Source organism: Haplochromis burtoni, unplaced genomic scaffold (genome assembly GCF_018398535.1).
Source record: "Haplochromis burtoni strain Fernald_Lab_line unplaced genomic scaffold, NCSU_Asbu1 Contig_224, whole genome shotgun sequence".
NCBI lineage: Eukaryota > Metazoa > Chordata > Actinopteri > Cichliformes > Cichlidae > Haplochromis > Haplochromis burtoni.
In genome coordinates this window covers 732,987-749,279 of record NW_024582585.1, presented here as the reverse complement: position 1 = coordinate 749,279, position 16,293 = coordinate 732,987, and the positions used below count along the sequence as shown (strand labels likewise).

General features: G+C 42.1%; 1 protein-coding gene across 1 annotated transcript in view; it reads right to left on the bottom strand.

Moving 5' to 3' along the window:
- The window catches only part of flncb (filamin C, gamma b (actin binding protein 280)), a gene marked incomplete in the record, with an annotated part of 57,174 nt that overhangs the window by 39,648 nt on the left and 1,233 nt on the right, over positions 1 to 16,293 (bottom strand). Inside the window, 2 exon segments of the mRNA XM_042226719.1 lie at positions 1,449 to 1,546; positions 3,405 to 3,653. Of these exon segments, the coding sequence (XP_042082653.1) occupies positions 1,449 to 1,546; positions 3,405 to 3,653 (347 nt within the window).

The window sequence follows — 16,293 nt, the reverse complement described above, 5'->3', positions numbered from 1 at the left end:
TAAGTTTTCCATTTACTGACGATTTTTTTCAGAAGTTTAAAAACCTTCAAGGAAAATTGTTTTGCAGCTAGAACTTTGTTTTCTCATATTATGCTTAACATCTCCTGATTTAGTTGCAGTTTTATTTCTTTGCTTTGCTTTTCAGTTGGAACTATGTTAAATGGACTGGTCCTTTTATAGCAATGTTCTACTCGAACTCAGCATTCAAAGCACTTTTCACAACAAGTTATAATAATTTACGTCTTTAAGCATTTTTTACTAACCCAGAAACACACATACACACACAATAGAGGCGCTTAGGATCGAACCACCGACCTTCTGATTAGGGGATGCCCTGCTCTTTCTCGTGAAGCTCAGAGTGGTAGGACATAAATTAGCTGATGAGCTTGTGAACATGTCAGTAAACCTGTTACAATCAATACATTTCCAGCTGCAAATACTTATTTAAAAAATAACAGCTGGAAACTTAAAAACGATTTCATTTTGCCAGAAACACATCAGATGGCCTTGATAAAGACGTCTCTAATCTCCAACAGCTGAAGTGAGTGAGTTCATAAGAGATTGAGGGAGTCGAGTCCAAAATCCTCCATGGAAGAGAAACTGGAGGGAAATCAAAATGAATGGTTTCATCTGATCAGAAAATCTGTTTTTTAATTACATAAATAACAAAAGAACAGAACATGTGAGGGGTTGGTGAAATGGTAAACAGCTGCTTGCTCAGCGAAGGAGAGTGAGAAGACGTCTGAAATCTCAGAGGAAAACCGCCTGAATCAACCTGAGAACAGTGCAAAGAGTTTTATCATTATTGTCATCGTTATGTGTTTTTTCCACTTAAGCTCTCCTTACCAAATCATTTCCCTCTAATTTCTTGTGTAAACATTTATACATTATTCCTCTCTTTACAAGTTCTGACTAAAAAATTTCTGCTTTTCTCATTTAAACGACTCTGGCAGTTGAATTTTATGATTAAACTTTCTGGGAAATTAGAGAGGATAATTCACCTCCGACCTGCAGAAATTAGGCAGCAGCTGAACTCAGACTCTGACTTCGTGCCTCAGACTACTGAGTGAACAATCGCTTTGACTCATCTGCTCTGCTGCTAATTTAAACTGCAGCCTGCTCACATCTCTGCAGGCTGAAAATAGAGTCGAGCGTGTGAATCGTCCACATGGATCATGGCTCAACCACGACTGCTATTTCTGAAGTTCAATTTAATCGTAACAAATATATCCTCTGAGCCTGAATTCAAAGGAACCACAAAGCTCACTGGCAGATATAAACAGCATACAGGTCAACTTATCCCTGATTCATCCATGTTCAGTGAAGCAGAGGCTTTTATTTTGTAGCTGTTTCCTAGATTTTGGCTCTGATTTTCTTATTAATCAGTAAGAAGAAACTCAGAGAACAGACACTGAATGTGTTGCAGTCCGTGCGCAGGTAGGTGTTACCTGTGGCACTCCCAGCCAATCGTCAGCCTGTTGCATGGCTTCCCGGGCGTTCTCCACTGGCTGACTGGGATCCCATGTTTCCCAGTCGGGACACAGACCTGAAGGCAGCACAGACAGAGAGGTTTCATTATGTACAGGAGACTAGTCTGTCCTGCAGGACGACGTCCAGTCTGAGTCGCCTCTGCTGCAGAACATCCGATGAGCTCCTGCTTAACAGTTTGCAGAGAAAATATTTCAAAATAAGATTTATTTTTCCTTGATTTGTGTAGCGAGTTCCTTTTTGTTCAAGCTTTAGAAACTCAGAACATGTCTGACACGAGTTCATTTCCATAAGAGACAATGTTTGGGAGTTAACATCAAACTAACATGAAAAAAACTACGTATTCGATTTATGCCACATATTAAATTATGAACATAAAAATATGTGATATGGGCTCTTTATGGACTTTGACTACAGAGTACTTTATAATTAAAAGACACTTTGACTACTTCTGTTTCATGTGCACAATTTTCTCTAACTCGCATATGCTTCACTGTGAAATTACAGAATATTCTTGAGAAAACAAACAAATGTCTAAAATTTGTTGTAATTATGTCTGTATTTTATATTTATAAATGGATGAACGGGTTTACTTTGTAATCTGAGAAACCAGCTTTGTAATGAAACTGTAGGTTTAGTTATTACAGGTTTTATTTTGATTGAGCCGGTTTACTCATTTCAGTTCTTGTTGGTTTTACATACAAACAGAGGCAGCAGGCGCTCATCATCAAACCTCGTCGAGGGTCAGACTTACAGAGTCAAAGTAACAAGATCTTCTCAACATTTCTATTTTAATGCACTTTGAATCATTTGTAAATATTTTCACAGTTTAGTGCTGACTATGAACTGGAAATGGAGGAGGTGTTGCAGTTAGTTAATGCAGGTCTGTTATACGGAAATATTAAAGATAAAAGTTTCCGATGATGAAAGAGAAAAAAGAAAAAGCATTTATGAAACTGGAGAAGAAAACATGAATAAAATATGTGACTGTTATTTAACATAAAACAGGAGGATTCTTCTGTTAGACCTTAATCAGAGAGAAATGATGATGAAAACAAAAAATATGGAACAATATGTTCAGCCAGTTTCTTGTAATCAGCCCTGAGCACACACACTTTGTCCTCATAAATTACTTGAACACATTTCCACAAAGGTAACGAGCCTCTGGCTGCATAATAAGCTTCACAAACTCAAAAATGAGATCAGAAAATATCCGGCACACCTCACCCTGGACTGAAAAACTCAAAATTAGCTGAACATTAAAGCTGATGAGTTATACATATTTGTCCTTCGCTGCTCTCTGATGAGGATCAGAGCAGAAACTGCAGATTTCAGCTGCTGCTTGTTTCCTGAAGCTGCTGACATGAAGCAGAAACACAGAAACACTCTGAGCCTGAAGCTGATAAGAGGATTAACTCCTCCCCAAGTGTGCTGTACAAACTTCCATGTGAAGATTTCAACTTTTCCTGCAAAGTCAGGAGATTTTTACAGCCTGACTCCAGGTTAGCGGGGCTGGATCAGTTCCAGAGCGAAGCACTCAGCCGATGACCAAACCCTCCAGACATTGATACAGGAAGTTAAATATCAGGTTTTCTGGAGAAAACTTTGACACAGGAACAAATCGATAGTTTAGATTTAGCAGCTGCTTCACATCAGCTCACAGATTATTTAAGCACATGTTCACTTTAACTGACAGTTTGACGGCTTCAGGGAAAGTTTTTCTTTGACAGCGTCTATATTTTCCTGGAAGCTTTCCTCAGCTTCCAGGAAAACAGCAGCCGCTTTTCTTTAAATCACAGGAACCAAACTCAGTCAGCTTCCTGTCTTAAAGAAACATTTAAACTACTTTTACTGATCATTTTTAACTTAAACATCAGCGTCTCTGCACACTGTGTGCAGTGTCGGCGGGATCCTACCGGGGGCGCAGTTGTCCACCAGAGCTCCCAGCGCCTTGCCGTCCCTCCAGTCTCGGTGGAAGTTGGTGATGGGGAGCTGGGGCACCTTGTTCTGGATCCAGCCCAGCAGACGCTGTTTAGGAGTCAGTTTCTTGGCGTCTTCGTCATCCTCGTCCTCCCACATGGGCATGGAGATGGAGTAGTGGAGGATCAGGGTCCAGATCAGACCCAGGATCAGCTTCAGATTCCCATCCACGATGGCTTTGGAGTCTGAAATAAATACAGAGTCATTCAGGTGTTTTAATGTGAGTGTCTTTCCAGGATTGAGTGCTCTAGCAAATCCACCCTAAGGTCAGACTGAGCAACAAAACCAAGAACTACATCTCAGACTCTACAAGCATCAGTTAGCAGGTTAAAAGTCAAAGTTCATGACAGTGCAATTAGAAAAAGACTAAGAGGTATGGCTGTTTAGAAGGGCTGCAGAGCTCAGAGAGCTGTGCATGAATGAATGCTGCAAACCTCAATGAACTAAAGCATGGCTGTGAAAAAGAGTGGACTAAAAATCCCCCGCAGAGATGAGACGGACTGATGAAGTCACACAGGAACCATCAGTGCAACTTACTGCTGCTGAAATGTGAGATGGACTTAGTTTCATTAATTAAATAAAGACACGGTGTAATGTGTCATGGTTGTTTTCATATGAGGTTGTTTTTAACTTTCTTTGTATCATGACTGTAGATGATTTTATTTTTATACTTTTACGTGCGCTGTTGTGGTATTTTGATTCTGTGACGTGTGGAGCATCAGTGAACAGATGTCAACAGCTGGTTTTGATTAATTTAAAGTCACGTTCAGCTGAATTTGATTTCCAACATTTCGTGACCCAGTTTCCTGTTCTGCCAAAGAGTGCCAAAATAAAAGTTCACGTCTGCTCTCTGTTTATCTTTCAGACATCAGGAGACTTCTTTTTTTCTGTCATCGTGCAGAAAAGTTTCATCCATCGACAGCAGCGAGCAGCATGATGTCATGCAGCCCCCGCTCTGAGGAATGAGGTCAGTTTAAATAGGAAACACATGCGCGCACACACACACACATTAACAGGAATCTGATGGAGGACACCCTCAGACGCATTTCTCCTGCTCTGCTGAACACTCCTGTTGTTTTCTGTCACACACCTGAATTCTCAGGTGAATTTGCTTTCTTTCTATATTGAGGTCAGCTTGGCATGTGAACATGTCGTCTTTAAAACAGCAGAAAACCTTGTGTTTCCCCCTGAGTGTTGTTAAAATTTCTGAAGGCCTACCCAATCAGGAGGCGAGGAAACCAACTTCTAAACACACAGCTGGAGTTTCACTCACGCTTCGGCTGTTTTCAGCGCCTTTAACTTCACATTACCACATACAAGCAACACGAACACTGCCTGCCAGCTTATTTTGATGATGTGGGCTTTATAGATAATTGGGTAACTTTCTGAGGGAAACCTGGTCTTGTTAGGAGAGATGGTATCCGTCCCACATTGGATGGAGCAGCTTTCATTTCTAGAAATCTGGTCAAATTTATTAAAACCACCAAAACGTGACTATCCAGAGTTTGGACCAGGAAACAGAGTTGCAGTCTTACACGCCTCTCTGCAGCTTCTCTCCTGTTATCCCCCCAAAGCCCCATCGCCTGTGTCAGCTCCCAAAGAGACAAACTAAAGACCAACTAGTAATAATGACTTAATGAACTTCTTCACAAATAAAATTTTAACTATTAGAGAAAGAAATATTCATAATCCTCGCACAGATGTAACACTATTTATTTAGTCTTTTACTCCAATTAATCTTTCTGAGTTAACTTCAGTAATTACTTCTCCAAACCATCGTGTCTTTTTGACCCCATTCCTACAAAACTGCTCAAAGAAGTCCTGCCATTAATTAATGCTTCAATCTTAAATATGATCGGCCTATCTCTAATAATTGGCTATGCACCACAGGCCTTCAAGCTGGCAGTATTTAAACCTTTACTTAAAAAGCCAGCACTTGGCTAGGGATGGGTACCGGTATCGCACCGGTTCTGACATAAACGGTAGTAACCAGACCGAAAAGCAGCGCACATTTCGGTGCTTTATTTCGGTGCTTTTTTTTTCCTGAGCTGTGATACACTTTCGATTCTAGCCAATCATTTTCCGTTTCTGAGGATAGTAGGCGGGTCCAGGTACGTACGTTCTTTTAGGGCAGAGCTACAGATTAAAATGCCCAAGGCGAAGCGGTCAAAAGTCTGGCTGTACTTCACAGCAAAATATGCAAACTCAGCAGCCTGCAACAAGTGGTTTAAGGTGATACTTGTCAAAGGAGGTAACTCCTCAAATCCGATGAAACACCTGGCGACGCATAGCGTTTCTTTTTTTAAAAGCCGAGAAATGCGCCGTATTTGATAGCTTGCTGCGAGACCTCACACCGAGCACATCTACTGCGGGTGTGGTGCCTGTTATCGGACCCGGAGTTTGCAACATCCCCCAAAAACCCGAAGAGCAGAGTCTTAGCCCCTAGCCCTGCCAGTGTAGCGGAAATGATGACGGATGATGATGCAGCAGCAGCCGTTCTTCTCTGCATGAGTAGCTTAATGTTGTCCGTGTGTAATTTACGTTGAGTAGGCTAACCACGTTATTACATTAATGCATGTAAGGTGAACTAGCAAACATTATCATAGTTACATGCGGCTGTCTTCTTGTTTGATGGCAGATACTCCCTTCACCCTGGCCAAAAAGGCTAAAATGACCAAAGAAAAAGTGGAAAACAATTAAACATGAGAGGTTTTTGGACAAAGTTTGTGTTTGTCCATTGTTTAAGCACTGCTTCCAGCGAAGAGTGATACCATATATGCCCCATAGCTGCAGAAAAGTCTAACATTGTTATCTTTTTACAAAAAAACAGCTGAACATGAGAGGTTTTTGGACCAATTTTGTGCTCTCCATTCTTTAAGCACCGGTTTGAGCATTAGGTGGGACTCAAATAAAAAAATTAATCTAATTAATTAGCGACTTTATAATTAATTAATCTCGAATAATCGCATTTAATCACACAAGAAAATTTGTCCAAGAGTGCTTTTTTTTTTTTTTAAATTGAAAAGGGTTTTAGTGGGTGACAGAATCAAATAATAGACATGGACATGTATTGTAACTCAACCTCTTTTAATTTCTGGAAGAAAAAAAAGGATTTAACTCAATCCAAAACAGAGAAACCTAACATCCCTGTTCAAAATTGGGCAGACTTAACAATAAAGTGCCATTTTAAGTACATTTTCAAAATTGTATTGTCTTACAATAATAATAATAAAAATGTCAACATAAAGTGCAGGTTTTCTTCTTAAAAAAGATAAGGCAGAAACATAAAAGGTTATTTCAACAGCTTCACCTTTAAACGCTAAGTAACCTTATTTTGTACATTAGGTTAAAACAGTGTGATCATTGAACATTTTAGTGCAAAACATAACAAACCCACTGGACTCACAATACCTCCATGGTTATTTACTGTCCGTCTTCTTCAGCCAGTTACTTAGACAAACTAGTCTGTTCACATTTTCTGAGCTGAAGGTAGCTTTCTTTTTTGTTACTGTGACCTGCAACTGAGAACAGTCTCTCACATCTGACAGAAGTGGCAGGACTAATCAAATACTTGCAGGCCAGGACAGACAGCTGTGGGTGGGTCCCTGCTCGACTGGACCACCACTGCAGCGGGCAGTCTGTCTTGCTGATGGTGGATTCTGCTCTGTACAAACTCTGTTACACAGGGCTTCCTCATCTGAATCAGAGTCTGAAAACAACGAAGAGGAGAGGAGGCTCTTTGTCTTTGTCTTTGCTGGCTCCTTTGTGATGGCATCTTTACACTGTTCCTGCAGCAGGGCCTCAAGGCTGGTCCAAACCTCTTTTCGCTCTCCCCTTGCAAGACACTCTAAATCCTTAAAGCATGGGTCAAGCACAGTCGCTCTGATGTGTGCCTCAGTGTATTCAGTATACCAGGAAATTGTGCATTGACAAAAGTTCCCCTTTGCTTGGAATACAAATTGCAATTAAATGCATTAATTTTTTGAATGTGTTATTTGTTCAAAAAAAAAAATGAATAGCAATTAACGTGTTAAATTCCCACCCCTACTTTAAATCCATCACAGTGCAGAAAACTAACCTATTTATCCTGCACTAACCTGCAGAGGATTTCAAATAACACAGTTTGTCTGCCTCAGTTTGTTTAGCAGCATGTTTCACAATATGAAAAAACATAATTTCACATGTACAGACCTGATATCTGATTTAAAAAAAACGAAGACTAGATGCTGAAGTACCACAAACACACAGCTTATGGACACCTGCAGTGGTTGTGGTAACCCCCACCCCACCCCCCACCCCACACACAAAAAAACACTGTCCCACTTTAACCTGTGACTTTGGCATAGTCATCTCTTTTTATGCCACATCTCCTGGAGATTAATAAGTGAACAGGATTTCCTTTCATGTGTTTGACGTGAGGAACTGATGTGAGTGATGACATAATAGCTCCCCTCAAATGTGTTATGGCAAAAGTAATTAGTCTGCTTTGGAAATTTAAGGAGTAGAAAGTACAGATATTTGTTTAAAAAGAGTAAAATTAAAAAGTATTAAAAAAAACTCAATGTAAGGTCCTGACTCTGCACAAATAAAGATATTTTATATTAAGTTATATTAAGGTTTAAACTGACATTAAGTTAAGTCTAATGAAAATAAGTTTTCTTTAATATCTTCCTGCTGGAAATGATTGAAACACGACTCTGCATGTCTGAAACCACAGCAGCCTCTGTAAGGCAGATAAATTTTTCTGTGTCTCCTGGGATTAATGTTATTTTAAAGTGAGATTAAGGTTAGTTTAAGGTTAAGCCTGAAGGAAATAAATCTCAGTGTGATGTCCTCTGAGGTGATGGAAACACCACTGCGTGTGTTCCCAGTCATTAAATCATATTTTCCTTCTCTGAGCTCAGATGACCTTTCTTCACCCCTCAGGAAACTCGGAGCTCAGAGATTAGCCCGGTCCGGTGCCCAGAGAGGAAATGTGTTTGGAGTGTCGCTGTAATCTTTCCCCAGGAAACAGGAGCTGCTGCAGCAGTTGGCCTGGCCTTCCCTGCCTGATAAACACAGTTTATTCTGCGATCATTTAAATAGTTTATGGTGAAGCACAGAAATAAATATCAGCTCATATTCAGACGTGATCGTCACCACTGATTCTTATTTCCTGTGGCTGGAAGGCTTTCTGGAAAATGTGAATGTGTGTTCAAAAAAAGTGATTTATAATTTGGAGAAGGTGGGTTTGAGCTACACGTGCTCTGAGCGCCGCGTCCTGTAAACAGAAGCTGAGTCGAGGTGAGTTTTCTGTAAAAACCCCCAAAGGCTCTAAAATCAGGGCTCTGCCAGCCGCACAACAACTCATCTGTTCGTTAATGTCCGACAGCCACGCTTGCCGGTCGTCATTGGTTACCAAACAAACAGGCCACCTAGAAACAATGGAGTCCTGATAGAAAGCCTGCAGCGTGAGAGGAAAACAGCCCCCCCGTCACCTCCTCCATCACCTCCTCCTCCTCCAGAACAAGCTCGAGGGTGACGGAGAAGCTGTGTAATGTGACATTTAGAAAGAAAGGCTTTATGAGCTGCAGAGCGGAGAGAGGAAGACATGGAGGGAGGGTGGAAAAAGCAAAGAACGAGGATGACGATGTAGGGAAAGAATTAAAGAGGAGGGTCTGAGCTCTGCAGGAGTCCAACAACAGGAAGTTAAAACAAGTTGCCAGCCAATCCTCCGGCTACCTGCTGACATGGCGTCCAGTCTGCTGTCGCTCTTTATCAGCACGTTTTTAATACGCAGCCCTGAGAATAGAGTCACTGCTGTAAACTCCACTCTGTGACTATGAGAGGAAGATCACCTACGCTTGGACTCACCAATGTCCACAGTCTGCTTTTACAGGTGGTTTAACCACCAGCCTGACATCACCGCGTCCTCTTCCTCTCTGACGAGTGAAAGTTACTCATCCTTTCATTGGATTCCTGTCAAGCTGAATTTGAAAAAAGAAGAGTTAAACAATCCAAGATCAGGAGAAAGTCTGAATGTCTCCATCACTGGTTTAAATGGAAGCAGACTGGTGTCAGACAGTCTGAGGCCAGGCTTCCTTTGAGCCCTCACAGTGTGACCTCAGTAAACTGAAGGTGGTTTAAAAGGACAAATGAGGTCGTGACAGACTGATGGAGTGCAGATAGTTTGTGTGAGCACCCGTCCAAGGCGCAGGCTGGTACGCTGATGTTCACGTCTGTGTTGGAGGATTTCTACTATCTGCTGAGCTGCAGTCACACAGAGGTCAAAGCGAGGTCACGCCTGCAATACGAAGGCAGACGAAACAAAGAAAACCTCAATCTTCAACATTCAAACTGAGAAAAGGGACTTTTAAAGGCTCTGTGTATTTTTCACAGTGAATATCAACAAGGCTTCAAACACTCTCAGATTACTAATTTCTTTTCACGACCATCCCCACGTCATCTTGACTCAGGCTGATACCCCTCCCCCCCAAACAAAAAAACAAACAAACAAAAGAAAAACAAAATCAGGCAGTGCTGTTCACAGTTACTGGGTAGTGTCCCTCAGCACGCTTCCAGAAACTGGCCAATCAGAAGAAGGTTAGCTGTAAAGTGAAAAGAGCTAAAACAGTTTGTTTCCGACAGAGTATGAACTGACGGGCTGCACCGACACGCAGGATTAGATAAAGAAGCACTATTATAACATTTTGAACTGTGAATCATGCAAAGCTGCCCTGGCACAGTATGAAAACAGGCAGCTGGATGTGAGCAGAGCAGGAAAGTATATGTAGGTCGTTTAGTATCGGGGGAAGAAATGAACATGAGGTGAACTCTGACTGCAGGAAGCTGAATTTAACATAACATAAAGTAGATTTTACCCTTTTTAGTGCATTTAAGCAATTCGCAGTCTGATTTTACTCGTGAAGCATTTTAAACACTACAGGAAGGAGTGTTTTTTCAAAATAAAAGCCTGAAAAAATATTTTTGGACTGCCTTTTGAGTGGGTCACTTTTGTAAAAGCTCTTCATGGAGCTGAAGTTTACAAGAAAAAACAGAACAACAGCCTGCTGTCACACAAACATCCACCCCGAGCACCTGCTGGATGGAGCGAAGATAGAGCTCATTCAGTCACTGATCAGCTGCTCCCGAACTTCGCTGGAAGCTCAAACCTGATTTCTGTCTGAGCAGATGGACGGCAGCTGAGTAAATGAGATGTTGTTGTTTATCCTGGGAGACTTCACAAAGACCACAACTATTTAAAGACACACACACACACACACACACACACACACACACACACACCTGTGAGCTATAAAAGACCAAAGTCTGCTGATCGGGCCAGCAGCTGGTTAGGATTTCTGAGTGTGCTGCTCTGGTGTTTCCCACTCAGAGTCCACACAGTGACATCAGGTGTTAAATGAACTTTTATCCCTCCATCAGCTTTGTACCTCAAAGCATGCCCAGGTGTGAGAAATACGTGTTATTACTGCAGTATTCAGCGCACAAACATGTACTCTATCAGTAGTTTAACACATTCACTTCCTCTGAATGCTTTCTTGAATAGAAGAGGTCAAAGCAGTTACCTGGACACTTCAAATGCTCTGCTAGACACAAGCAGGTCAGTCAGTCAGGAGCTGATCACCCACCAGACCTAGAGCAAGGATCTACTGGATTTCCAGGCTGTACACGTCGCGCACGATGTTCAGGCCTCCGTCCTCCTCAGTGAGGAGAGCTTGATCCAGGAACAGTAACATTTACATCTCAGGGTCCTGCTTGGTTCTCTGAGCTGCTGAAGACCTGAAGCACCATCACTGGACAAAGGTAGTGGGATATGACACCAGCCATCAACCGTCTATATCATTTAGCCCCACTCACACCTTCATGCATTTGATCCGCCTCCAAATTAAATACCACTGACTCCCCGTCATCTGTCAGGACTGAAGAAGACCTTTGGATGAGCCGTGAAACGAGTGCAGCCAGCGCCAGGCATGAGGAGCTTAGATACCGAAAACACCCACATATGAGCAGCAAACAAAGGACTAAATGTATCTCAGAGTTCTGGTTAAACGAGGCGAGAAGGGACAAGGAGATAGACAGGAAGTCAAAATCAATATAAGACACCAGACAAAACTATCGAAGTAAAACAGGAAACAAACAGTTGAACAGACTGAGAGGAATATGAAGACATAAAACAGATATATATCAGAGTTCCAATAACACAGCTTAACATCTCACCCTGACAGGCAAACTTCAGGCACCCGAAATCCTGCCAAGTGTCCCTGGCTCCACAGGGAGGTGTCCCTCAGCAGGGACACTTGGCAGGAGCCGGGATCCGTTTGTCAGATGGCGTGATAGATGTGAGGTATATCCTCGTGTAGCAGTGGCGCTCCGGTGTCATCCTCATCAAGGCGCCTTCCTTCTGACAACACCACCCAGAGAAACCCGACACGTGAGACGGCTCAGAGGCTGTTTGGAGCTGATATGAATAAAGCCGTGATTTCATGTGAGATTCCACAACTTAAGACACCCTCCACTGGATTATAGTGCAGGTGAGGGTCAAAAGAAACAGGTGGGTCAAAGAGAAATGTGCTGATCTGAGAGGCGATCAGGAGGAAGAACGGAGATGAGAGAAAAAATGCTTTCAGAAAAGGAAGTGTTAATCATTTATTTTCACCAATCAACAAAATGCAGTGAATAAACAAAAGAGAAATCTAAATCAAATCAATATTTGGTATGACCACGCTTTGGCTTCATAACAGCATCAATTCTTCTAGGTACACTTGCACACAGTTTTTAAAGAAACTCGGCTGGTAGGTTGTGCCAAACATCTTGGAGAACTGACCACAGATCTTCTGTGGATGTTGGCTTCCTCACATCCTTCTGTCTCTTCATATAATCCCAGACACACTCGATGACGTTGAGATCAGGGCTCTGTGGGGACCATGCCATTACTTCCAGTACTTCTTGTTCTTCTTTACACTTAAGATAATTCTTAATGACTTTGGCTTGGCTAAATTTGGGGCAAATAAACAAGCGTTCATATTTCTGAAAGCATTCTTTGTTTAAAGCATTTTTTCACATTACTACATGTATGTACATATACATATGTATGTATACACACACACACATACACACACACACATATATATCCATCTTATTCTCTTATCCTAGTGGCAGCAGTCTAAGCAGAGAAGCCCAGCCTCCTCCTCCAACGACAATGAGCATGGAGGCGTTCACAAACCAGCCGAGAGATCAAATCTCTCCAGCGTGGAACTTTTCTCAGTCTGTCTGATTTTTTAGGGATGTAGCTCTGCAAAGCCAATGTACCACTGTTAGATATTGTTAGATACCCCAGATCTTGCACACACAACACACCACACACTAATCAATAACTTATAATAACTCTGTCAGCTGGAGCCTGAACACATCATTCCCCTCGTTGTGCTCAGGCTCCGGCTGCTGCTTCAAATGCTTCACAACAGCTGTGGCGACAGCTGACACACACATGCACACAAACACACACACACCCTCACCCTCTTGTCATGTGGTTGGTCTCTGTCTGGGGGGGGCAGTAACTAAAGTGAGTCTTTGTTGTTCAGACTCAAACTGGACGTTACTGCAGAGTCTACAGTGTGACAGTCAGCAGATCACACCAGATCTCTCTATCTCTCTTCCCTCAAACACACACACACACACACACACACACACACACACACACACACACTCACACACACACACACACACACACAGGGGAAGTCCGGGGCTTTGAAAAATCTCATTCTTTCCCTGCAGTCCATTTGAAATTTTGCTGATCTTATTGTTAGGTACTCCTCCTTGATCCTCCTCCTGTTTTCCAGTTTAAAGGGTGTTCTTCCTCCCCACCATCTCCAGTTTTGCTTATTAGCTCATCTGGTAATGGGCTCCTACTCCCCCACATCACCCTCAGCTAGTTTAAACTGTTTTGAGGTGATTTCTGCTGTTTGTGCAGCTGTTCCTCTCAAACTTCACAAATACCCAGTGAGGCTCAGAGGGAACAAAGACCAACTAGCATGTAGACGCCCAGCACTGAAACATCTGTCTCCAATAGTGGCTTAAATACACTCCCACATCTGGAAATGACCAAACAAGCTCACTTTAATCTGGTTAAGCTGGACCCTTCATGTAGTTTCCAGCATCCAGCTGGTGTCACGCTGCCTCAGTGATACTTAGAGATGCTGAGCCATCGTTAATGAAAGCTGTCCCGCTGACTCATAACAGATTGATTCTGAGGTTTCCAGGAGCTCTGAGAGAAGGAAGGTGCAAACACACCACAGTTTCAAAGAGGTGGGTTACTGGTGCAGTTTAAACCATCTAAACCCAACAAGCTCATAACAAAAGAAAAAAAGTGCAAACATAAAAGTCCAAACGGGGCGTGACCACAGCCTCCTCATTAGTTTCGTGTTTGCCGGTGCCTGACAGGAAGTGTTCAGCAGGGAGGATCAGGACAGTACGAGGGTGTCTTATATAACAGCCTGTGACGTCCTCATCAGGAGCTTGGAAGGAGCCCTTCTTTGGAGGTCATGGTTCGAGTCCCGCTGGGAGCTTTGAGTTTTTCTTTAGTATGACTTTTTACTCTCACTATTATATCCTGGTTGAAGGTTCAGGACAGCAGGATGTCACCCCCACACAAGAAAGGCTCAGACTCGACTTCGTTATTTTGGTCTTAATGAAGCCGACAGTGTGACAAAGTGAAGCTCCCAGTACGTCCTAAAAAGAGAGGCAATACCACACTCACACTTCCTCTCCCACAAATGACCATCTCCACATTGAACCTCTCTTCGTCTCCTATTCCACCCGACCTTTGACCTCTGAATTGCTGCCACACACAGACTCGGTATCACAGTTTTCACATAAACGCTGCACAGGTACAGTCTAACCTGTGACCTCACAGTCAGGTAGGATATCCTCAGCTGTAACAGGAAGTTAATGTGAAACAAGGATCAGAAATCAGCAGCGTGTAGTGAGTTACTATGAGGGGAGGGAGGGGCGGGGTGTCCTGGCCTTAGTTTAACATTCCTGTGTGCTGACTGCTGCAACACATGGCAACTATTACAGAGACACAGCCAGAGAGGCATGGAGGTAAAATTAGCCGATATTTGAATGGAGTTTGGCTGAAAGAATCCAGGTTAGAGAAAACGCGCAGTTCAGCTCAGCAGCCTCAGCTACACAAACACCACATTAACCATTTATACACCCACCCCTCAGGTTTGGAAACAAGCCAATCAGGTTACAGATCACATCCTGTCACACATCAAATATCTGTGTATCAGACACAACAAGCAACTCACATATATTAGCTATCTATCTATCTATCTATCTATCTATCTATCTATCTATCTATCTATCTATCTATCTATCTATCTATCTATCTATATATATATATATATATATATATAAAATTATTATAAAATAATAGAAAAGCATATGCATTTTATTAACAAAGTTTAATTAAATGTTGCCCTGCATAAGGGGGTCCTGAGGAGCCCTCAGCATGTCTCTGCCCCCGGGCCCCTCAGCAGGTTAGCGAGGCCCTGCATTCTCTGGGTCTATTTTCAGCAGCTGTTGGCTGAGGGACAGCAGAGCTCAGCTGTGCTGCTATCAATCAACTCCTACTCACACTGCTCCTCCACCCCCTCCACCCCATAAAACCCCAACAAGTAACTGCGCCCTCCAGGCCTCGCAGCCCCCCAACAGCCCCCCCATCAGCTGCAGACTCAACAACAGACTCATCAACAGCAGCTCAAGCTTCAGTTTGTCCTGTTAGACCCTCAACAAAAGTAAAACTACAACACATGAAAACAAACTTATCTCCAGAGCTGAGCGCACAGCTGGACAGAGGAAAACTTTCACCTTTAGCCTTAACCACCATGTCTCGTTAGTGATGTCAGTATTTTTCTTTAAATATTTTAATATTATTTCCATGAATATATGACAGATGTCCACAAGTTAAATACACAGCTGGGTATTTTCTGTTAATCCGATACAAGAAACATTCAAAAGCCCGAAACTGAAAAACTGCTCAATGAATGAAAATGAAACATGTTTTTCCTTAAGTTATAATAAATGTGACATAATTACAAAAAGTGATTTTCTTTAATTAAAGCATTGATTTCCAGCTGACAGTTACTGTGACAAGCTCAGTCTAAACCCAGTTTAATCCTGATATTGAATGTAAGAAGAATTGTTGGCTGTGATTTTTTCTTCGGTGTGTGGATTTTTCCTCTCTCTCATTTATCGTCTTTTATTTCAGGGTCTCCCTTTGATTTTGCTATTTATGTTTTTGATCATCTGTCTTTGATTTTTTTTTTTAAATCATGCTATATGAACAAAGTTATTATTACTGTTACTACCTATGTTTCATTTAATGAAGGTAAGCCTGCTTAGTCTTTGTGTCCTGCACAGTTACAGACAGACTGAAGTGGGAACAATTACTCTCAACAGGAGTCTGTTAACAACTAAACCTTCACATAAACACTGAAAACCATGGCACACAGACTCCAACACACCACTGCACAATGAATTCAGCAACACAAACACACTGTGTCTGCAAATACTGTCCTTTAGTCAGATTAGTGCATTTAACTTCATCTATACTAGTTTTTTAATGCTGTACTAAGTAGCATGGACTTCATGTCTGCAGACTGAGCAGTAAAGTTGTACTTCTTCAGGATTTATAAAACCCTGTAACACCTTGGCCACTCATCATTCACATCCACTCCAAGACATCTGCAGTCCGATTTACGTCCTTCTGGAGGGTTCCAAACACTTTTGGATTTCTTGAAGGGTTCAAGTTTCAACAAGTTT